General features: G+C 46.2%; 1 protein-coding gene across 2 annotated transcripts in view; it reads left to right on the top strand.

Annotated features, from left to right (window-relative positions):
- HDAC10 (histone deacetylase 10) overlaps nucleotides 1-25689 on the top strand; it is a 502554-nt gene that overhangs the window by 366133 nt on the left and 110732 nt on the right. For both annotated transcript variants that reach the window (XM_086967401.1, XM_086967398.1), the window contains one exon: nucleotides 5278-5345. In XM_086967401.1, coding sequence (XP_086823527.1) covers nucleotides 5278-5345 — 68 coding nt within the window. The remainder of the gene's footprint in view (nucleotides 1-5277; nucleotides 5346-25689) is intronic.

The following is a 25689-nucleotide window of genomic DNA, read 5'->3' as shown; positions in this document are numbered from 1 at the left end:
GTCGCCACGCCTGGCTGAGATCCGCCAATTTTTCGGCTGATGTCCAGAATACATTGATGGACATGCCGTTTGATGGCTGTCACCTGTTCGGTGACAAGGCGGACCACGCGCTGGAACGCTTCAAGGACTCCAGGGTCACGGCCAAGTCCTTGGGTCTCTCGACCCAGCGTCAGCAAACGGGTTCGTTTCGTCCCTTTCGTGGCCAAGGAAGGGGCGCCCCCACACGTGCTGCCAGCCACGCGCCGCAACAATCCTTCCAACGCGGTGGCGGCCGTGGAAACCGCCGTGGTGGCGGTCGGGGACAACGGCGGGGTCAGACCACACCTTCCCCCGCAGCATCTACCCCAAAATCCTCCTAGTCCGTGCTTTCGGCCCCATGTGACGCCAGTGGGTGGCAGGGTTCGCCATCACCACGCTCACTGGCGCACGATCACTTCGGACAGGTGGGTGCTGCAAATCGTCCGAAGGGGCTACTCCCTCCCCTTCGAGACCTCTCCTCCAGCCATGCCACCGCAGAACCACCGTGTGTCGGGGGACCACTTGACACTTCTGCAGGAGGAAGTTACGGCCCTCTTGGCCAAGGGGGCCATCGAGCGCGTTCCTGGGCCAGAAGTAGGGCGTGGTTGCTATTCCCACTACTTTCTGGTGCCCAAGAAGGACAAGGGGGGCCTACGTCCTATCTTGGATCTAAGGAACGTCAACGGCTTCCTCCGGAAGGAGAAGTTCAAGATGTTGATGTTAGCTCAGGTCTTGGCTGCTCTAGACCCACAAGACTGGATGGTAGCGTTGGACTTGCAGGACGCCTATTTTCACATTCCCGTCCTGCCGGCCCACCGGCGTTACCTGCGGTTCACGGTAGGCCTGGAGCACTTTCAGTTTATCGTGCTCCCCTTCGGCCTTACCAGAGCCCCACGGGTGTTCACAAAGGTGATGGCGGTGGTCGCAGCCCATCTGCGCAGGTTGGGGGTTTCAGTCTTCAGTTTCAGTGGCCACTTGGGAGAGGCAGAGATCAGAGGCATCTGGTCTCCGGCGGAGTCCCGGCTCCATATCAATCTGTTGGAGCTGCGGGCGATTCGTCTGGCACTGAAGGCATTCCTCCCCTTTGTCAACGGGAGTGTAGTGCAGGTGTTCACCGACAACACCACCGCCATGTAGTACTGCAACAAACAGGGCGGAGTGGGGTCGTGGACCCTTTGCCAGGAGGCTCTGCGCCTCTGACAATGGCTGGAACGTCAGGGCGTGACTCTGACGGTTCAACACCTGGCAGGTTCTCTGAACGCCAGGGCGGACGAACTCAGCCGTCGGTGCTCGATGGATCACGAATGGCGTCTGAACTCGGACGTGGCGCAAGGCATCTTTCTGCAATGGGGAGAGCCTTGGTTAGATCTATTCGCCACAGAAGAGAACGCGCAATGTCATCAGTTCTGCGCGTTGGAGTTTCCAAGACGGCACTCGCACGGCGACGCCTTTCGGCCCGAGTGGAGTTGCGGTCTGTTATACGCCTTTCCGCCTATACCACTTCTGCCCAGAGTGCTGAAGAAGATCAGGCGCGACCGGGCCCAAGTTATCCTTGTGGCTCCGGACTGGGCTCGAAGGTACTGGTATCCCGAGCTACTCAGCATGTCAGTCGGTCCCCCGATCCGCCTGCCCCTTCAGGAGGACCTTCTGTCGCAGCAGCAGGGGACGGTCCTCCACCCGAACCTGTCCAGTCTCCACCTCCATGCTTGGAGATTGAGCGGCGGCAGTTGAGGCCATTTGACTTGCCTCCTGAAGTCTGTGATGTTGTTCTGGCAGCCAGGCGTCCCTCCACTAAGTCGGTATACGCCTGTCGGTGGAACAGATTTGTGGCATGGTGCACAGCAAAGGCTGTGGATCCTCTTTCTGCCCCTCTTTCGGAGGTTCTTCTGTTTCTTCTTTCTCTTGCCCAGCAGGGCTCTGCTCTGGGCACTATCAAGGGCTACCTTTCTGCCCTTTCAGCCTTTTTGAGGCTTCCTGATCAGCCTTCTTTGTTCAAATCCCCGATTGTAACTCGATTCTTGAAAGGCATCACTCACATGTTTCCACCTGTCACGTTTGTGATGCCTCAGTGGGATTTGAACCTGGTTCTGACTTTCCTGATGTGTGCTCCCTTTGAGCCCCTTCATTCTTGCCCTCTCCGTCTCCTGACTTTAAAGACGGCTTTCCTGGTTGCCATCACCTCTGCCAGGAGGGTGAGTGAGCTCCAGGCTCTTTCTGTCCAACCTCCTTTCCTGTCCATTCATCCTGACAAGGTGGTTCTGAGGACTAGACCTTCTTTCCTGCCCAAGGTTGTTTCGGCCTTTCACATCGGGCAGTCCATCACCCTCCCTTCCTTCTTCCCGCCTCCGCATCCTTCAAAGGATGAAGAGCGGCTCCATCGTCTGGACCCAAAACGTGCGCTTTCCTTTTACATGGATCGCACTCGCCAGTTCCGGGTGGATGACCAACTGTTTGTTGGCTACGTGGGTGCGAAGAAGGGACGGGCGGTTTGTAAACGAACCATCTCTCGATGGGTCGTCCTCTGCATCAAAGCGTGCTACTCTTTGGCTCGGAAGGAGCCTCCTGTTGGGCTGAGGGCCCATTCCACTCGGGCCACGGCGGCTACTACTGCCCTGGGCCGGGGAGTCCCCTTGCAGGACATTTGCCAAGCGGCTACGTGGGCCTCGCTGCACACCTTTGCGAGGCACTACTGCCTGGACAGTCAAGTCCGGAGGGATGGCTTCTTTGGCCGTTCTGTCCTCCAGGACTTTCTGGTGTAGTTTTGTATTGGTTCGCAGACCCACCACCGGGGTTGGTATTGCTGGGGTATGTATTCTAAGGTAAGGAATCTAACACTAACGTGTTTCTTTCAGATGAACAAGTTACTTACCTTCGGTAACGATATATCTGTAAGAAACATTAGTTAGTGTTAGATTCCTTACCGAACCCACCCATCCTCCCCGTTCTGCGAACTGATACCTAGGGTTAAGGACATCCCTTTCAGGGCCCTAGTTTTACATGGCACCAGTGTTGGTTCTCTCATGGCTCTGCGTCTCCTGGCGCGGAAAAGCTGTGTGCAAAGAACTGACGTCAGCGTGCCGAGGCGGCGTCTATATACTCCAGCGACGTCATCACGGCGCACGACGCCGACGACGGACGCGGAGCCGCAGGGGACGCCTGCAGACGACGCCTACCGACGCGCAGGGGTACTGCTACGCAAAAGTTTCCGGATCCAGACTGACGCCTGGGGATATTCTAAGGTAAGGAATCTAACACTAACTAATGTTTCTTACAGATATATCGTTCCCGAAGGTAAGTAACTTGTTCATTCAGCAGTTAAAGTTATCTGAGCTAACTATAACTCATGCCCCCGCAATGCATTGCTTATGACCTCACATATTACATCACTCATGACCTCACATATTACATCACTCATGGCATGGTCAGTGACGTCATTGTTGACATCATTGATGACGTCATCCAGTGAGTATGTTTCATAAAAGGTTCTGAGATTTAAAGATATATACTAAGCTACTGCATAAGTGAAATTACTATTGTTTCTGTACTGCTAATGAGTTATACTATATCTAACATATTTCACTTGAGTGGCTGAGTGACTGAATCTGTGTGTGTCGCTGAGTGAGTGGCTGTTTTGGTATGTGAGTTGCAGAATGGGTGAATAAGTAGCTGTGTGAGTGACTGGATGGGTGGGTTAGTGCAGAGCCAACTATAACTTACGCCACTGAAATGCACTACTTATGGCCTCACATATTACATCTCAAATTACATCACGGATGACATCATCTACAGAACACTCACACACCGATTCACACCCCATACAACCTCATACACCCACTCACACACCCACGCAACCACTCACATACCAATTCAGACCCCTACAACCACTCGCACTCACTCATCCATAGAGCCACTCACTCATACAGCCACATACTCATCCATACAGCCACTCGCACACCCACTCATGCACCCATGCAGCCTCTCAACACAGCCACTCACTCACACATACAACTACTCACACACCCACACAACCACTTACATACTCAATCACACAGCCGCTCACTCACCCATACAGTCACTCACACACCATCTCACTTAACCAAATACCCACTCAATCAGCCACTCACTAACCCACACAGCCGCTTACACACCCAGTTACTCACCCAAGTATCATCACTCATTAGTAGTACCCCTAGTATGCTAATTTTACTTTTGCAGTACCTTTGTATATATGTTTAACGCTCATTAACTCATAGAAAACACTCACTGCATGATGTCATCAGTGATGTTAATGACCATGTCACAAGTGATGTAATAAGTGAGGGCATGAGCAGTGCCTTGAGGTGACGTAAGTTATTGTTAGCCCAGATAACTATAACTGCTGAATTTCTATTGTTTTGTGCGTGTGAAATCTGAGCCTACTATAACATCCCTGAAACCTTTGTTTTTTCCAGTGGAAAAAAATGTATATTAATATAATAAAACAGTCCAGAGAGAAAGATAATCGACCCCAAAGGCCAGACTTAAAAAGATGACAGACTTATTTCCCTGGAGAATATTGTGATAAGGAAAGGAGCAATGTTTAATAGATTGGGGGGCAGCTTCCTCTTAGAAAAGGAGTCGTAAAAAAAAACTGCGAATGTATTTACATCAATGGCATACCTGTCCTACTGAAAGCTAATTTAGGATTCTTGTGCGCCATTTTATTCCACTCCATGTTTATGGAAGGCTAGGAGAAAAAGGGATTTGCAGGCTACTGATGAGTGTAAGTGGGTCTTCGGAATCAAGGTACTGATTGGAAAGGGTGCGCCACTTCGGTGTTCAAGGGGGACGAATGCAAGGTAGTGATGGATTTGAGTAGGCCTCTCATTTGGATTTGGATATAAGGTTCCGATTTCATCCTAGGAGGGAAACCGGGTGGCGATGAGGAAATACTGCTGTTGGGAAAGGTTCAGTGTGAAGGGCATCTTGAACTGTAGAGTAAAAGTGCCTGTTTAATCCTGAAAAAGACATGAGTATTATATAGGTTAAATCAAATTAAAGAAAAAGGCTCTGCTGCTGACACAATATGCTGAGAGTGTCATTGGTGGCAGAGACGAATATCAAACAAACTCATTTTATGTAGCTTAATGAATTGGTGGAGTTCTCAGAATGGTTTTCTCCCGGTGTAATCACATGCAAGTCTTCTTTTGTGGAATTAGTTTGTACAAATTCTTAAGGCTAAAAGTATGATGTAACCTCCACGTGTCTTTTCCCTTCTAGTGCGGTAGAATCCATTCAGAATGTGAGAGCTGCACATAAGCCATACTGGAAATGTTTGGCATACAGTGGTGAGTGTTTCATTTCTTGGTGTGGTGTGGGTTGAGGATCCAGAAATGTAGCCACACCTTTTCTGTGTGGATGGAGATTGTTACTCAGCAAAGGCCTTTATTGCTCAAGTTTCCTTCGCCTGAAAGTTCAGAGAAGGCAGTCATTACTTTAAAACTTGCACGGACTGCAAGCTCAACCTGCTATTATTTAACAGGAATTGCTCTTTAGTGCATCCCTGCTTAATTTCCCCTTGGAGCGAAGCGCTGGAATTTGGGGGATGAGTTCGAAAAGGTGTTGGGTAATGATCAGTGACCAGGAAGGATGCTGAACTCCAGCTGTCCTTGATGCTCCCACAGGACTTTACACCTTTGTGTTGATATTTCCACCCCTTGTTTTTGATCATTGTCTTAATTCTCACATGACTTGAATTGTGTTCGATTTGTCAAAACCTCAGTAGAAGACAAATAACAAAAACGTTAGCTTGTTAAATGTACTTCTTCCATTGCCAGTCTATTTCCACTAATCTGGACTCATTACTAATGAGTAAAGTGTGGTTACTAGAGGGGTGTCTTCTTCAGCAGCTTCCACTTTATCGATGCATCTGCATATATCGGTGCCCTCTAGTTTCATAGTAGGGCCTGGTCTCTTTTCAGTCAGAGTTCCACTCTTTAACTTCCTGCTCAGCTCCTGCCTTGTCGCCAACATCAACACGTCTCTACACTCTCACCTGCGAGGGCTCTGACGACCCTTGCCTGACGATGAGCAAGAATGTGGAATTCATACAAAACGACCATATGCAAATATCCTGGTCAGTCTTACATGCACTTTGAACTGGTGTAGACAGAAGAGCAAATCATGCTTTTATTATTTTAGTAGTTGTAAAATAGTAATGATCAGGTTTTACACCAGTCCTTATTATGAACTTCCTTTTGCACCAGTGCATAACCCTTTGTAAAGCTGATACACGTGTATACCTTATAGCTTGGCCTATGTGTGTTCGAGTGTTAACAAAGAAAACCCGATCAGTGAGCTGTAATTGAAATGGGGCATACTGATTGTGTTTCAAATGATTGACGCATTTGATTGCATCTCTTATTGTTATAGTGCAGGGACAGCTAAAATAATACATATCAATAAATCAATTTTCTCAATCTGTAAAATGTCATTTTCGAGTAATCCTATTTTCTCGAATGTTTTCTGCCCAGCGGGTGCTTACAATGTATGTTTTATGATTTTTCACTTTGCCCAAACCTTATTGACCCCCATACTCCCCAGTGTTACCAGTGTGTCAATGAAAACTAATAGTATGGGCTCACGCTTTTTTTTAATCTATTATCATCAGCTCTGGGAATCGGAACACCAAACATTTGCACAGGCTAATAATACCGGTTTGTCAATAATGCCGTTTTTAAATTGCATATCCTATCCATCTCTTGGCAAAACCCTGGACAATGAAACAACCACTATAACAGAAGTCCTGGTCTAGTAATTCAACAGGCACCTGCTGACATTTGCTAAAACCAAAGACATGTGCTAAAATAATTTCAGAAATTATTTTTTACAAAGACGCATAAAAATGCGCTAGTCAGAATTGCACAGCCACAACATCGAGTTTTGCTCAGCACAACATCGAGTTTTGCACAAATATATGCCAAAACTAGCTACTTATTGAACAACCATAGAAATTGGTAGTTGACCATGAAATAACAGCACTGAAATTGCTTAAGATGAGAATGCACCTGCTAATTATACACATGGCTTTGACATTCTGAGCAAATAGCTATTTCAGAATTGTTCCAAATTGGTGTCATCCACAAATAAAAGGATCTCCAGCCAATTGTCATGGCAGATCCTCTTATCATATTTGGTTGGAGGAACCACATCGGAACACAGTGTAGCCATGAGAAGGTAACTGGGGACCAGAATATCCACTGATAAAGTGGGTTTTTGCAGATGTACATTTCCAGCACTCAAAATCCTGGAACATTCTTAGGGAACGTTAGGCACACAATTCATCTTACAACCCAGTGCCTGCTCTTTGGTGACGTTCATTTCTTTCATATATCATGTTTCCAATGCCAAGACTATCACAGCCATTGATGTAGGGTAATGCATGCAGTGTAAATTATCCCAGCTGTGCCCGGCCTTCACATATTAGGATCAAAGTTATGCCTGATATTTTGTATAACCACATGAGTATAATATATTTAGTCTAAATGAGGTTCATTTACACAGTCGGTGGTTATCCTGAAAATATGTGTACCACAATTAGAGAGAGGAAGAGCATTTGCAGTATAGCTCCTGCTCCATAACATTCATCAAACACGCCATGGGAGCGATAATAGTTCAGAAAATCTGGCTACATTTGGAAACAGTATGGTGCTAAAAACAAACCATATAATATATTGGATGAGAAAGCCACGCCCATACTTTTGAGTCACGTTTCATCATAGTCTATCTTGTCCCACCTTACTATGATGATACTATCAGGGTGGCTTCAACCTCATTGTGAGGGAGTGCAAGATAAAATGGGATCTAGAATACTGTTAAAACAACCTATGTGTATACCCAAAGGATGTCCCTTTATTTAAGGGGTACACAGTACAGGAGAGAAATTACATTTCAATCTTTAATCCATCTTTCCCATCCACCCAAAGTATAGCCGATGAGCTCACTCCAGTGGCGCATGTGAAAATAGGGCAATGGTTTATCAGAAATGGTCCATGAAATAGGATCTTTGAGGTTCTTATCCTTGGTCTTGGTTATTATGCAAAGGTTTGGCATAATCTGATTGAATAACTTTTCCATTTCTTCACTTCGTTAAGAGATTAAATTCAGTGGAATGATTGAAGGTGTGAGAAAACATTCTCTCTCTCTGTTGTGATTAGCCTTGAAGGGACACTTAAACCAAATGTGTGGAAGTGTGTTGAAGTGCTACAAGTCCCGTGCTTTGAGTAATCTACAGTTAGATGCTCTTTTAGGAGGGGTATACTGTGTTCCCCCTGAGTGATTGGGGCTTTATATGCCATACTTAGACAGCACTCAGGACACCATTGCAGAGGAAACCCATTTGAGTCAAATATTGAATCTTCACATTACCCTAACAATCTAACATATAGCAAAGATAATAATTGCTTGCTTTTTTATGGCGTGCCTCGTGCTGCAGTTCATACATCTTTAAATGTCATCTCCCAAATGAAGTGTTTACATTTCTTAATGGCATCTGATCTGACTGGGGATGGTTAAAAACCTTTTTCTGTGACATCTAAGTTATATTGTTATTGTAAGAATGTAGTTGTAATAAGATTGATACATACAACTGGTTGGTTTTAGTTCTTATCTCTCTCTTTCTGCATTCTCAGTCATCAAATTACGTTTCATGGGAGAAAATATATTTTTTTCTTTGGCAGCTGGCCTGGGAGGAAGCTTTTCAATCTTCAAATCAATTAAAACATGATCAATGGGGCAACTTATGTAATCGATTTCAACATGATTTTGGTTCAGTCAACATTTTGAATCAGCCTAAACATATCTCCTCTTCATTTTTAACCGCAATGGATATAGTGAAACCGTGACCTTACAGGATTTATATATGCGTGAATCTGTAACAGATACGTCTGTGCAAATACCTACAAACCTCACGCAAGATCATTAAATAATTGAGTGAAAAGTCACTTTGTTGACGTCCGCTCTACATCCTGTGATTCTGGGCAGATCACTTAAGACCACAAGATCTTCGCCTCATGGCTGACTACCTAGTATTCAGAAAGAAACTCAAAACTCATTTATTCCCTAAGACTTAATACTGGACGATCCATCAACACCCTTATATCACCTCTACCATGAGTTCTGCTAACTAGCCCTGTGATATCCTAATGGATGAATATTGCGCTCTATAAATAAAGAATTAAAGAAATAAATCTCCCCCTGCCTACCAAAAATGAATGGAAAAAACAGAGCAAGGTGGCTGGACAGGATTATTCACAAAACAATTCCCCAATCACACAGCCAATATGTACCGTGAGACCACTGGATTTGTATTCCAAACAAATTTATTTTCTTTTTCACATAATTTCCACACAATATTTTAGAAAAACAGGCACAAACAGAACTACTGTCAGATCAAAAGGTTCATATATACAGTATCTACAAACATACACATTTACACATTTGCAACAGTGAATCAAGCAAAATTGGTTTAACACACCAAAAAACAGTAACATATATAATGATCCAATTGAATTGCAATTATATACAGTGCAAAAATTAGTACATAAACAAAGAAAGAACACCAGTCCTAGGAACTAAAAAACCATAAGACAGGCGGGATTGAGATCGAAAAACCAAGCCTGCCTGTCTACAAGGGCCTGTGGTATAATGTTTCTATAGGGTTGCAAGGCTAGGGTCCAGAGTGGTGATATAATTTACATCCTAGCGGCACCCTTCATTGTTGCCACAGGGTGGTAGTGTTGACGCGTTTCGAACCTGGATGTTCCAGGTTCTCTTCAGGACGGGGACTGGGGGAATGATTCTGCAAAAGAATACAGAATTGGTGTCAGGAAAGTACATCATAGTACTGCAAAGAGCCTACTCGGACTCCAGGAAAAAATGAATGTGCACTGTTGTAACGTAACTGGTGCTTTTCCAATACCTTCGGGCCAAGTTTGCACTATATAAAATTGCAAAAAAACATCACAAAAGTCTTAAATGACAACAGACTAGAATTGGACTTCTAACAAACTTTTTAGCACCCTGGGTGAAACCTAAATACAGTAACGCCTTTAGAGTAAACAGCTCATAGCTTCTCCTGATGCAGTCAATGTCTGTAGAGCTGGTGTGTTAGCGCTTAGAATTCGAAATTTGCCTAGCATTGTAATGGTAAGTTTCAATTCTATTAAGGACATGGAGGCGAGGATTATGCTTTTCTTCCTTTGAGGTTATTTGATATCAAACACACAGCAGCCAGAAAAGCAATAAAAATTACTTTTTCCCAACAACATAGTAGAAAAACATAATTTCCTCTTAACCAAAAAACAAGTAAAATCGCTTAATAAACATCAATTCCCATTAGTCCATCGGATAGTGTAGCAACAGAGTCCTTCTACAATGTCCATGAACCAGAGAAAGCTCCTCCATCTTGTCAAACCCTCCTCTTTCTTTGTGCGAGTCACGCTTGAACGTTACTGATCCTGTTTGGCTCCATCATTTCCTGTAATATAAGGAAACCATGTGAGATTACTCAGGACCCAATCCTCAAGAAAAAGCACCAACATCTTGTGAATGCAAGCTCATCAATACGAACGACAAAGCATATGACCATAAAACCTTTAAACCAGGTTACTTAGGTAAATACGGGAGGGTTCGCACAGTTTCGTTCTCTGGGAGGGATAATCCTCGCCTCTGTGTCCTAATAGAATTGGAAACTTACCGTTACAATGCTAGGCAAATTTCGGTTCTGTCAGACCAGGAGGCTCCGATTATGCTAGTTCAAAGCTTACTTACCACTAACTGAGCAATGTCCTTCACCGGTTTGAAACAAAAACACTTAAAGGTGGAATCGATGACCAATCCGCTGCACGCATCAAATCCTCCAAACAGGCTCCCAGAGCAAAAGCTTTAGAAGCCATTGCGCCTCTGGCTGAGTGAGCACTGAACTGTTTTGTGTCAATTCCCGCTTCCTGCATGACCCACCGCACCCACCTAGCTATAGTGGGTGAGGAGACAGTATTATGCGGTTCCCTTAAGGCGATAAGTTGTTGTTCGCCCAGAGGATGAAGTTCAATAGTCATATCCTCATATATTTTGAGGCAATTCACCACACACAGCTTAGGGACATCTAAGAAAGATGGATACGAAATTGTCCTTGAACCGGATTTAGTATGGCGTCCCACTGTAAATGTAACCCTCTCTGGGGGAAAAACTCACGCCAAGATATCCAGTTCCCGGACGTCAGACACCCTGCGACAAGAAACCAGACATAGGAGCATGGCCAACTTGGCCGACAGCTCTTTCTAAGAAAGGTATTTGATAGGCTGCAGAGAGACAAACAGATTCAGAACCAAATTGACATCCCACAGGGCAGAATACCGCGGTTCGGGAGGTAAAGAGAGACAAATGGCCCTGGGTAGCCTACAGACAGAGGTATGACCCCCAATAGGGGCGCCGTCGATTGGGCAATGAGCCGCCGAGATGGCCGAACGCATCCCGTTAATGGAACGGTATGCTAGGCCGTCTGTTGCCAATTCCGCTAAGAAGTTGAGAACTGGAACGACGCCTGAGACCATGGAATCCAAACCCTGTCGAAGACACCAACGCATCCACCTAGTCCAGGCTGAATGATAGCACTTCGAGGTACTGTCTGCCCAGGCCTTAGAAAGGAGTATCTCAGCCGGTCTCAAAAGTCCCGTGAGCGACCAACGTCGCCTGAAAGCCGCCTCGCCATCAGGCGCAGAGTCCCCTGAGTGAGGAGGTGGTGAAGCTCTTCCTCCATATTGAGGAGGAGGTGAGGAAACAGGGGGGAGTAGGATTGGAGAATCCCAAGAAAGTTCAGAAGAACTGGAAACCCCACTTGGGACCTCCAAAATGGAGTTACCATCACCACCTCCGCCGCCTGATGGCAGATGTAAGCTCCCGACCGCAGAACCATCGAGAAAGGGAGGAAGGCATAACCCCTATTCCGGTTCCATTCTTGGTGAAACGCATCCGTTGCTTCCCCTAGAGGATTTGGTTTCCAGCTGAAAAATCGCAGAAGCTGGTGATCTAGGTGGGTTGCAAACAGATCCACCGAGAACGGGCCCCACAAGCCCTGCAGCACCTGAAAGACCTGAACATCCAGCTTCCTCTGGCTGGAATCCCTCAGGTGCCTGGAGTGCCTGGTAGATATTCTGCTGTTGCCGAAACATGATGGGTTAGGCAATAGTCCCGACACTCCCTTGTCATGTTCGCCAGGGCGCGGGAGCGAGAACCTCCCAAATGGTTGACATAACGGACCGCCGAGACATTGTCCATCTTTAGTAGGACACAACCTCAACTTGTCTCTGGTCCAGCAATGAACTGCAAATGATCCTGCCGGGAGGTCTTAGCAATTTATGTGCTGCTACTAGTCCAATGACCAGGCGCCTCCGGTGGAGAATTCCCCGCAACTGGCGCCCCACCCTGACCTGCTGGCGTCGGATTCTATCACTAGGTCTGGAACCGATCCGAAAGTCGCCCGACCATTCCAAGCCTCCATTTGTGTCAGCCACCACAACATTTCCTCTTTGACTTCCTCCGAAAGAGGAACCATCTGATCGTATGATAGGCCTCTTTGGAGATGATGTGCTTTCAGTCGTTGGAGAGCCCGGTAGTGAAGGTGCCCGGGAAGACTACTGCCTGGATGGACGAGGAAAGTAGACCCACCACCTTGGCAATCTGCCGGAGAGAGGTCTGAGCCTTGGAGATAGTTTGCTTCAGCACATGTCGTATTTTTGCCATTTTCCGGGAAGGCAGGCTTAAGGATGACCGGACTGAATCCACGACGAACCGAGGAACACTGCGTTCTGGGTCGGAATAAGGACTGAGTTGCTGCCATTGATGACGAAACCCAACCCCTAGAGGAGGGAAACCGCCTGACGTGACACTGGGCCGTCAGCAGAATGTCTGAAAAGTTTCAGCGCTCTGTCCATCATCTCCTTGTGTTTTCTTTGTTCGCCCTAAGTTGGCAGGGTATGCCCAGATGTGGGTCTCTTGCTCACTTTGCCACTGGATTCAAGATAGCCTGGCTGATGAGGGCTGTTAGCCCGAAACCGGTCCCAGGATTCTTGTTTCAGGTCCAGGGAAGACATGGCTTGGCAGTTCGGGCTGGACTGTTCCCATGAGGCACAGGGTCAAAACTGATTTGCATATAGCTGTGTCTGAACTGGGGTGGTGAAGTGACCTAAAGAATGATGATGAATTCAACCCAGATCTGTGACTCGGGGTGATTGTCTGAAAAGTGTTAGTGCTCCGTCCATCATCTCTTTGTGTTTGCTTTGCTCGCCCTAAGTTGGCAGGGTATGCCCAGACGTGGGTCCATTGCTCACTTTGCCACTGGATTAAAAGCTAGCCTGGCTGATGAGGGCTGTAAGCCCGAAACATTTCCCAGGATGCTTGTTTCCGGTCCAGGGAAGACATGGCTCGGCAGTTCGGGCTGGACTGTTCCCATGAGGCACAGGGTCAAGACTGATTTGCATATAGCTATGTCTGAACTGGGGTGGTGAAGTGAGCTAAAGAACGATGATGGATTCTACCCATATCTGTGACTGGGGGTGAGTGTCTGAAAAGTTTCAGCGCTCCGTCCATCATCTCCTTGTGTTTACTTTAGAAAGATGCCATTTCACTGTTCACAGAGCTCTGTGTGCCCAAAGCCTGTCTCCGATACATATATGGGGTTGTTGACAGCTGGACGTTGTGCATTCCCTCTAGAAAGCCACACACAAAGGAAGGGTAGGTGTGACTGAGTGTGCATCTGATCCTGATGGCTCATCCTAAGCAGGATGGGAGGGAGGAGCTGAGACACCTGAATGGGCAGTGTCCTGTCCCCACACAAAGGGTTGAATACCCCTGTAGTGAGTCTGGAGCCAGACCCTTATTTAAAGTCACCCCACTTAAAGGCACAACTGGTTATAAGTACTGGGCCTCTGACCCCCCTTCTGACATGTACAGCAACTCTGCTAAGAAGAATTCCTGGGCTGCTACAAGGAGTGTCACTCTGCTGGACCGCTGCTGTGGAAGAACTGTTTTCCTGCTGTGCTGCCTTGCTGCCTTGCTGCCTGCTTCTCTCTGACCCTGCAAAGGGAGAACTGGACTCTGCTTGGACCCAGAGTGATCTCCAGAAGTGAAGCTTGTTGGCTCGCCTCCTGCTTTTGATACTCAGGGATATCAAAGTCTCACAACCTGCTCATGTGCCCGGTCCATTGGAAGTAGACCCAGGTGCTGGCTTCAGTGAGTAAGTTAGAACAAATTCTAACTTAGCGAACTGTCAGGTGCAGGGCAACCTGGAACAGGTGAGGTTCCTGCTAGGTAGGGCCGAATATGCGGAAACTAGAGCAAGATGTTGTTACATCCAAATAGGAAGCCTGCCTGAAGGATCAGACGGCAATATGGTTAAATATCTTGAGAGCTGTGTCCCAGGATTAGTGGCACTGGAAAAGTGGTCCTTTTTCTCCATAGATAGGGCTCATTTGGTTCCAACATGACACTCAGTCCCTGGACCCATAGTGGCCAAACTGTTGTATTATCAAGATAGAGACTTTATACTTCTGGTGGCCAGAATTGTGTTGCATTTCACAGCGAATATTGGCAAAGTCCTGGTTTTGCCAGGTTACACAATGGTGGCACATCACCATAGAGCCTCCTTCCTAGGATTGAAATGAAAACTCAGCAAAACTGTATTGAAGTACTCCATGTTGTTCCAAGCTGCACTGAAAATTATGAAGGATCAGAAGAGATACTTTTTCACTGAACCTAAAGCGATGTGGGACTGGATTGCACCAGCAGAGCCTCCCACCCGCTGCTGGTACCTCCACAAGTTGGAAGACTAGACTAAGCAGGCACGAGTGCAGTGAGCAACAGTGGAAACCTAGTACCCGACAGCCCCACCCAGAGAGAAGACGGAGGAGAAAGAGGGAGGCGCTTCTGGTGGCAGCTGCCTTTTGTGATCAGACAGGTTGGCCGACTCCAGAGTCCTTGACCGGCAACAGTGCTAAAGATGAGGACACTTTAACAGTGTTAATGGACACATGGGGCGATTGCCTGGTGTGACGCCATGGTCGTCATGGGATGCTTTGACTGAATGGGAGCATTTTAAAGTCTAGATTAGGGGGATCCGCATTAAATCCGCAGAGGGAGTGGGGGCGACACTACAGAACCAGTTAGATAGCATAGAGGGAGAATTGAGTCAAGTGGAAGAGGAGGGGGGGGGAGGATTCATACGCTCGAACCACAAACAGCAGGACTTAAAATACATAAGGTGGGCACCTAGGGAGATACGCAGTAGATGAGGACTAATGATTATTAGGGCAGAATTGATCAGAATGCTCTGGAAGGAGTCTGTTGGTGTCCTTAGCCGGATCCAAAGCACAGCAATCCAGTGCTGAGACGTTGGGACAGACACCTGTTGCATACAGAGACCAACATTATTGAATACATTGCAGAATAATATGGACAATTATATGCCCAATAGCCAGAGGCTGCCATCAACATTCAAGAAGCGCATGTATACTTGCAGCCCAACTCTGATGACTGACGCCCCGATCAAGCTGCAGACTTGGAATCCCCTCTTACGTAGGAAGAAATAATTGAGGCACTAAAACAGCTGGTGGTGGTGAAAACCTCTGTATGTTATGGGCTCCCAGACACATTTTTATAGGAAATTCCAGCCCTAGTGGCCAAGCCGTTGTTTGTCGCAGATAAGGATACAAGAATGCGGGTGCCCACAATTCAGGAAAGCATTATTATGGTGCGGCCTAAGGCAAGTCATGACCCCCTGTTATGCTTGTGATACTGACCTTTATCAATGCTAATTTTGGATTGTACAGTGTTGTTAAAGGTATTGGCAACCATAATCTCGAGAGTCCTTACTCACCCGCTACATTCAGATCAGAATTGTTTTTCCCTGGGGAGCAGTACATCCTGTAACCTATGCTGTTTCTTCAATGTCTTGGACGATGCATCATAAAGATGCGGTCGTTTTCATTGATTTGGAAAAATTGTTTACCTTAAACTGGGGGTACCTGTTGAGGTACTGGTAGAGAAGGGGCTCGGGGTGAAAATGAGGTCTTGGATTAAATGATTGTGTACTAACCCCATAGCCCATGTAAAGATTTGTAGGGGAACCATGCCAGGGTGCTCTTTATCCCCATTACTTTTTGCTCTAGCCAAGGAGTTGTTTGCTAGCCAGATTAATGAACTAGATTGCTGCTTTGGTTATGGAAGTGTGGGGATGCCATAGGCACATAGTCTCTCTAAATGCTGATAATGTTCTGCGTTATGTCTGAAACCTGATCACAGGCAACTTTGAGGAGGCACTAGCCTCTGCCAGGACCTTGGTGAGTTTGTGGACAAGGCTCCCCTGACAGTAATGTGAAGAATGTCTCTCGCCAATATGATGCTCCTTTTTTTCACCTATCTAGAGACTATCCCTACAGACTTGATTTGGAGATCGGGCAGACAGAGTTATCATGGAGAAACTATACCTGCCAATAGAAGAGGGGGGTTTGGAGGTGCCTGGTTTTGAGTCCTTCTACCAGGGAGCTCAACTTCAGTGGGTATCGGCATGGACAAGTCAGAAGGGGGATCAGAGCTCGCATACGCCTAGCTGGAATTGGGTAATATCTGGCTAGTGGAATACATATGTGTATGACAACCTCGCGTCCTGCTGCAGTCCATGTGGTTGACAGTAGCCAATAAGTACCTGGGTGAGGTATTGACAAAACATAGGGAGACACCTGGCATATTCTCTGGAACGCTCCATAAGTTGCGTCACAGAGGTGGAAATGCCCATGACTGGGGCTCTTGAGTTAGAGCCGGAATTGACACACTGGGGTCGTTGTATGACCCTGGGATCTCAGTACGTTCTCTGAGGTTAGAGAACAATACAGAATCCCAGTTGGGCAGTTTTTATCACATGCAGTATTGTGCAACGTAGCTTGTGGGGTTCATTGACTCAGGAACCCAAGACGGAGCAGATGCTACATTTGATCATGGCACGGGGGACTTCGCCATGCAGTGACACTATTTCGTAGGGCAGTTGGAGAACTGAAGTATAAAGACCAGAGTGGGTCAAGAGCGAGGTAGGAGAGTGATCTTGGCTTAGAGATGACTGTTTTCTTTTTTTAATTTAAATTTGTTTTATTGATTTAGTTGAAGAAACATGTTTATATTTAGATAGGTTACAACTCGGGATTTGAGACAACAATAGTTTAATGATATTGTTACAAGTGATATACAAGAAGACCACATGAGAAGTCAACGTTCACCTCAAAGAGAGGTACATATTTTAATATATTGGCATAAGATCACATTCCGGTGTTTAGCGAAAATGTTAGTCTTCGTGTGCTTCTACCTATAGAGCTGATAACATGCAGTGATAACGTGGGAGAGGGCCCTTCACAAGCCCGGCGACACTGTATTACATCGCATTAGAAACGGAAGGAAAGAAAAGGAGATAACAATGGGTGTAGAAATCACTGATGGTGAGCAGGTGGCGGTGCTCCGACACACAGCTAAGAGCTCAAGAAATACGAGGTTTTAAGCCCTGCAGTTTAAGTATGTGCATCGTATTTATTTAACCCCAGCACAACTAGACAATATCTTTCCCCAGCTACAACATACATGTCCTAGGTGAAATGGTTCGGCCAAGTTCTGATCACGTATTGGAGTCAGTCACTGGGCAGTTTAGCAAATGAACCTGGGAAAGGGTATTTCTTTTTTTATTTTATTTCAAAAACCTTTATTCTTTCCACAGTGGCGACACAGCCATAGTGCCAACAACCCTGGGGCCGGCAGCGGGCAAACAGTAAAGTTAGCTAATCCCTGCAATAATTACACAGCCCATTAGCCGACAACCCTGAGGTCCGGTGGCGTTTCGTATATAAATGCACGTGATTCAAGCATCATCAACATTGTATTAACTATGTGCACACATATCCAATATAATATCAAGCTGCGTGAAATCTCATTTATACTGTGATCTGTACTGTCAACACTATTCAACTTTGCAACTAGTAGCTTACAAGCTATGTGAAATCTATTGTTGAAATTAGCAAATACCCCCCCTCACCCCACCCTGTTCACACGCACAAGGTCATGAGTTGCCTATACACAAATCGAACGTTCTTCAAGAGTCCATGCACACCTGGTCCTCAGTACACCCTCTGCAAGGAAGCAGTGAGCACATACCTTGCGTTCCCCTTCGTAGCTGTTCTCTCCCCCACCTTCCCCCCGGGCTATACAAGACCTCACATGTCATGATGTGGGGAGTTCGTATCTACTGCACTCCCCCACCCATCCGACACGCTCTCTTGTCTCCTCCAGCGCTTGTAGGCATCTGGTTACGTTTCGGCATCACGCACCGTCAGTGTCTATTCCGCATCACTTTCCACAGCAGCCGCTTGGACCCCCCCCCCCCCCCCCCCCCCCCCCCCCCCAGTTCCATCCTCCGAGTCGGCATCCCCCTCCTCGGTGGCACCACGTACATATGATTGATACAGTCCCCAGAAATTTTTGGGATGACTTGTAGGAGGTAGTAGTTCACTATAGTTTTCAGTTTGAGTGCAGCAATAAAGCATATCTTGAGCCCAGCGGGTTGCAGTGGGCAGAGGCCCTCGCATCCAGCAGAGTGCTACCACTCTTCGCGCCATTAGCATCCACATGTCTGCCAGTCGCCGGATTGCAACCGGGAGGCCCCTAGAATGTCCTATGAGCGCCAAAGCCGGATCAGGAGTCAGCTCGACCTCAAGAATCTTACTCATTTCTGAAAAAACCTTATTCCAATATGACTGTACTCCAAGGCAGCTCCACGCCAAGTGTAGAAAGTCAGCAAGTGTTGCACAACATCTGTCGCATGTCGCTGAAGGGCGTAGACCGTACCTGTGCAGCCTCTCAGGAGTATAATATACCCTCTGAAGGAATTTGAAATGGATTAATCTGTACTTCCCGTTCAGTGAAATCTTCCTAGTGTTAACGCAACAATATTGCCACATTGCGTCATCTATTGTAATCTCTAAATCTCTCTGCCAATCCACTCTAGCGCTCATTAGGCGGTGTTCCTCGTGGGACATTGCGAGCCTGTACAAGTTGGTCAGTAATTCACGGGGAGATTCCGTTTTTATGACATAGGTGAGCTCCGGCACTTCCGGTGGTTCTGCCAGGTCAGGCCCCAACAAGTCTAGAAAGGCACTTCGAACTCTATGGTATTGGAATCGGAGCAGCAGCGTGAAATCTCTACTATAGCCCGCCACTTGCTCCCAGGTTTTAACCTTGCCTTCCCTGAAAAAATCGCCCGCAAGGCGTATGCCGAGTTGCTGCAAAGCCCGGATCACTCCTTTTTCGCTGAGAGGGGGCAGCCACACTGCCCAGTCTGCTGGCATGATTGGCGAATATAGCAGTACACTACCCTGCCTCTGCTGTAGTAGCTGTGATTGAATCAAGAATACCAGTCCTGCGGTCCATTGGCTGGAACACCGTGACGGGGAGGACAAGTGGCTCCACGAACAGCCTCTCCATGGGTACATGTGGGATGCGTTGTTCGGCGTGCACCCAGGTGTCCAAGTGTGACGCCTGCGCCACTCGATAGTAGAGTTCTAGATTTGGGGCGCCAAGGCCACCCATACTGTACGGCAGTGTAAGGGTCGTCCATTTGACTCTAGGCTGCTTACCAGCCCACGCCAGAGTGACCATCAGCGGGGTCAGTCGTTGGAAGAAAGATTTGGACAGCACAATCGGGATTGCACTAAAGAGAAACAATAACCTAGGTAAAACTACCATTTTCATTATGGCGATGCGCCCTATGAGAGAAAGAGGAAGCCTGCTCCAGGTTGCCACGTCATCCTCCAGTTTGCTTATCGCCACACCATAATTTTCCCTAAGCAGAAGCTCTGGGTCTGTGTGTAGACGAACCTCTAAATATCTAATAGGGTCCTCAGTCCATTGTAGTGGGTACTCCATGTCAAACTTTTGAGTGACTGGCGTTAGGGGGGAAGGCCAATGATTTAGTCCAGTTTACCTTCAAGCCCGAGAGGGCGCCAAAGTGGACTACCTCCCTGAGCATCGGCGACAGGTTATTTACGGGGTTGTGGACGTACAACTGGGTGTCGTCTACATACATGGAGACAACTATGTTATAAGTACGGAAGCGAATACCTTCGTTGCCATGATATTCCTTCAGAGCGCAGGCCATCGGTTCAGCCGCCAAGGCGTACAGTGGTGGGGAAAGCGGGCAGCCCTGACGCGTCCCTCTCCCAATAGCGAAGGGATCCGTAACCAGATTGCCGATCCGCACTCTGGCCAAGGGGTTGTTGTAAAGAGCGCCTATCATTTGGAGAAACGGCTCGCCCAGTCCCATCCTGTGCAGCACCTGCCTCAGAAAGGGCCATTCTACTGAATCAAATGCCTTCTCCATGTCAAGGAAGACGGCGATGGCCTTCGTATCCTGTTTGACATGCTGTATCGTACCCAATACGGTGCGGATATTGTATGTTAAGTTCCTACTGGGGATAAAGCCCGCTTGCTCCGGCGCCACTAGACTAGGGGCCAAAAGCGCCAGACGTGTCACCAGCACCTTAGCGTATAGCTTGGTATCAACGTTTATCAAGGACAGCGGCCTATAAGAACTGCACTCATCATGTGCCTTTCCAGGCTTAAGTATTGTGACTAGTACTGCTTCCCGCATAGACTGCGGCATGCTGCCCTCCACACATACGTCGTCAAATAGTGCAGACAGATGAGGGATAAGTTACTCCTTAAAGGCTTTATAGAATTCAACTGTAAGGACATCTACACCTGGGGCGCTGCCGGACCACATGGACGCCAGGTCGTCTAGTATTTCCTCCTTCTCAGTGGGGAGCGTGAGGAACTCTCTGTGGGTATTAGAGAGCATAGGCTAGTCAATATGCTCCAAGTACTCTGAGATTTCGTCAGTGAGATCGCCACTCTTCGAGGAGTAGAGGTCAGAATAATAGTCCCTGAATGTGTTTGCTATTTCGAATTCGTCAGTGATGGTCTAGCCACCGCTAGTTTTTAATTCAGTTACTTGCGGCTTCCCTCTCCTACCCTTCAGCATTCTGGCAAGGACTGAGCCAGGCCTCTCCCCCCCTCACCATACGAGCGCGCAGTTGCGTATTTACCCATATGCTTGACCTTCCTATCCACTTCCTCATGACATTCCGTAAGAAGGGTTTTTATCTCTTCCGCTACTGTTGTGTTAGGGCATCTCAACTGTCTCTCCTCCAGCTTCAATAGTTGTTTCTCTAATACGGACAGCCTCTGCCTGATGGATTTAAGAACACTAGAGTGTTTGGACATAGCAACACCTCGTATATAGACCTTAAAGACCTCCCATATGGTTTGGAAATTGTCCACCGACCCAACATTAGTTTCGAAAAAGACATCTTTTGCCTCCATTAGCTCACCCCTGAACACTGGGTCCGGGAGGGAGAACGGGGGAAATCGCCACGTGAAAGGGGGAAATCCCCTTCGTTGGGGTGTCAAGCAATAGCAAGAGCGGTGAGTGATCCGATAAAGTGCGGTGCAGAATCTTGCAGTCTCTAACGCGACCCATCATGGAGGAGGTAGCCAGCCAATAATGAATCCTGGTGTGGATATCATAATTGGCCGAGTAGTGGGTGTAGCCCCCCCTGTGCTGGGTTTCTGTACCTCCACACGTCTTCCAGGCCCAAGCCAATGAGCAGTGAGTTCAGAAGCTGGGCTGCTGCAGACGGCCTACGTTGTGGACCAGCGGATCTGTCCAGCTCTGGATTGAGTACTAAGTTGAAATCACCACCGCAATATCATCCGCATATGCGAATAATGTGCGCAAAATATTTTGGGCATTAAATGGTTTAATATGCGGACTATTAGATAGTCTATTTAAGAAGGGATTTATAAACAAAGCAAAGAGTAACGGGGAGCAAGGACATCTTTGCCTAGTCACTCTTGTTATTTTATTCATTGCCGATTTCATACCCATAGCAGCTATTCTTGCATTCGGAGCAGAATATAACACCTGGATTGCTGTTAAAAAATGTTCTCCAAAACCTGCTCTGTGCATAACCGCCCATAAATAATGCCATTCTACGCGATCGAACGCTTTCTCAGCGTCTAGTAAGATCAGTGCTAATTCTCGTTTTTTTGCTTGAGCGATATCGAATACAGTAATAACTTTATTTATATGTGTAACAGTTCCTCTATTAGGAATAAATCCATGTTGATTTAAAGAAACTAGCGGGGAAATAACTTTAGAGATACGATTAGCTAAGATTTTGGAGTAAAGTTTGCTATCACAGTTGAGTAGGGTAATCGGGCGATATGAACCCGGCATCTCTGGAGGCTTACCCTTTTTACTAAAGACAACCATAGTGGCATATGCCCAAATTCTAATCCATTATAAGAAACTGAAGTGGAAAGGCCAGCAAGGCTGTGAGCTACAGCTATTCCAGGAGTCCAAGCAAAACACTAGCTTTAACAAGGATTGGCATAGCCAATAGGTCTCGCCTTTGGGACCTTATACGTGTTTAGCCATGCAACAGTTGATGTTGTTGCACCAAGGATATTGTGCTGCATAACTAAATACTTATAAGGTCCCAAAAGGGAGACATATTGGCTATGCCAATGCGTGTTGTTTCCATGCACGTAGACCTTCTGCTGATTACCAGGTAGTGTTGCCTGATGGCATTTTTTTTCACCATTTTTAAACTGACAGGGCACTGCAGTTAAGTAGAGCATAAGCTACTGAATGCCCTCGTTCAACTCTTAACGGAGGAGTTGCTGGAGCCCAAAAAGACTCTCCTCGATGGTTCAGACCTTAAAATACACTCACTTACAAATAGCATCACGCATAATCCTCCCAGCTACGTGAGCGGTCGGATGGACCCTTTCTACCCTGTTCAGAATTAAAGCCACCTACAAAGTACAGTCATTAAACATCATATTCATTTAGGATTGTGATGAGCCATTGGTGAGAGGTTGGGTTTAATTTTAAAAGGTTTATTGTCTTTATGATTAGTATCTCAAGTATCTTTATTCAAATTACAAAAATACAGTAAAATACAAGAAAATTAGAAATTAGCAATCAAGACGTGTTACATAAAGAAAACCAATAAGGTAACTAAAAGACCAATTCTAAATATTAGTCCCTTAAGGGTTCTGCTGAAGGAGAGCAATAACTAGACAGGTGAACTCCCCTTCTGTTCCGTTCTGGAAACTCAGCAGAGTTCCCTAAAGCTACAGTCACAACTTTCCAGAATAATTATCTGTGCAGTAGCATCGATCACAAAATTAATAAAATAAGTCACCTCAAATGTCTAAAGGAAATCAACTCTCCATGAAGAAGTCTTGGGCAGAAGAGAAAAATCGAACAGCAGGACTACTAGACAGGTGAAAAGAAAAGTGAAGGTGTATTATGTGACTAGGAACACTCGTTATTATAACCTTTCAACGCATGTATCGGTTTGTAATGCTTTGCCTCTATGTCCAATCAGAACGGTCCGTAAGGTTGTGCTGTCAGTCATATGATTAATCTTCTTCCAATTGCCACAGTCTGCAATCTTGTCATCTAACGTGATACAGTCCTTTGGTACAATTGTTACATGAAGGAAGGTTCCCATGAGAACCCTCTTACCTAAGCTAAAGAAGTATTGTGAATTTCAGCACAGAAACAACAAGCATTTGCAATGCAATAGGTCTCGCATTCGCGAAAGTTTAAGCTAATGGCATTGTTAATGACAATGCCCTTTTTATCTGTTTTGAAAACGAACATATAAATAAATGGCATTATCATTTACAATGCCAATAGCTCAAACTCTAGCAAATGGCAATTTTATACTGGCGTAGGCTTTGGACTACCACTGAGCTCACCCACTATGCGGAAGGATTTACTGACGTTATCAAAGCAGACTGTTTCCATAAGATCACCTGGTTTAAAATGCTAAAACTGATGCTGTTTGAGCTCGGGCTAAGTGAGTTGTGGTTTGACCCATCAGGAGCTTTATTCCCATCTAAGTCAATCTTAAAGAATATGTATTGGGAATATGTTGCTAACGCCAGTTTGCGTAATTCTAATAATGGGTCCATGGCTGTTAGTTTTCTGGAGGTCAAATTGTTTCCTGTATTCGAAATGTACTGGGATTTTATATCTAAACCCTTAGACAGGAAACTTTTATTTCAAATGAGAGCTGGTTCACTCCCCCTAAGAATACTAACAGCAAAATGGGGCTCTGGAGGGTCCACTATCTGCCCTGTTTGTGGCTTAGGAAGAGAATCTCTCGGACACTTTTTGTTCTCCTGCAAAGCTTACAGTGACCCTAGACGAGGCTGGCTGGCACCTATGTGCAGAAACCTTGGTACCACATGTAGTAGAGTTGCGCTGCGTATTTTATGTACAACCTCACTTACATGGATTATAATTGCCACTGCAAAATACCTTGGGTGGGCTTGGATAATCAGGCAGAGACTGCTAGTTATGTAACTATTCTCTGCCGACGTTAAGCAGAGACTGCTAGTGAATTGACTATTCTTTGCTTATGTATTGTATCAGTGTCTCCATGAAATGTATATTAATGCTTTTAACTCTGGTTATCTAAAATCAAGTTTTTAATAATGAACTTTTATACCTTCTTATTCGTTTATTAATATTGTGGTTTGTTTTTAATATAATTGTTCTATGGATTTGTAAGTGCTTTGTAATTTCTGAGTACTTGTATATTTAATTGTTTTTTAATATGTCTGTATGTCTTGCTTTTATGAGTAATTACTCGAATAAAGCACTTTTGAATTGAATTGAATTGTAATGCTTTGCCTCTATGTCCAATCAGAACGGTCCGTAAGGTTATGCTGTCAGTCATATGATTAATCTTCTTCCAATTCCCACAGTCTGCAATCTGGTCATCTAACGTGATACAGTCCTTTGGTACAATTGTTACATGAAGGAAGGTTCCCATGAGAACCCTCTTACCTAAGCTGAAGAAGTATTGTGAATTTCAGCACAGAAACAACAAGCATTTGCAATGCAATAGGTCTCTCATTCGCGAAAGTTTAAACTATTGGCATTGTTAATGACAATGCCCTTTTTATCTGTTTTGAAAACTAACATATAAATAAATGGCATTATCATTTACAATGCCAATAGCTCAAACTCTAGCAAATGCCAGACCTATTGCATTGGGTCAAGTATACTCTTTACTTGCATTCAGAATAGCTTTCAATGGGCACTCTTAGTTCTTGAAAGCCAGAATGAGAAAGTAAACGTATTTAAGTACCATTCCCACCAAGAACGTGAAGATATTCACATTCGATAAAAAGCACAAATAAAAACCCAACCCTCAACTGGTTCTAGGAACATGGGACTGAGCACAGGTCATTGCTGGAGTCAATGCCCTGTCACCAAGGCCCTCTACACCCTGCTGATGGTGTTAGGGTGCAGGGTGCAAATGTAATATCTGAGGAATGGGGGCTCTCGGATCGGCCCTCCTAGTGTTCCCCTCTCCTCCGACCTGTCCACACCCACCCCCTCCGGACAGGCTGCCAGGCAGGGACAGGTGCTGGGGGTCCGCGCAGGGGCTGCGGCGGTGTTCATAGTCAGACCGGGTGTAGGAGAGTAGGGTCTGCTATCCTATGGTCACCCCAATTTTT

This window comes from Lissotriton vulgaris, chromosome 1_1, assembly GCF_964263255.1.
Source record: "Lissotriton vulgaris chromosome 1_1, aLisVul1.2, whole genome shotgun sequence".
Taxonomy (NCBI): domain Eukaryota; kingdom Metazoa; phylum Chordata; class Amphibia; order Caudata; family Salamandridae; genus Lissotriton; species Lissotriton vulgaris.
This window is presented reverse-complemented; position numbering and strand designations above follow the sequence as displayed.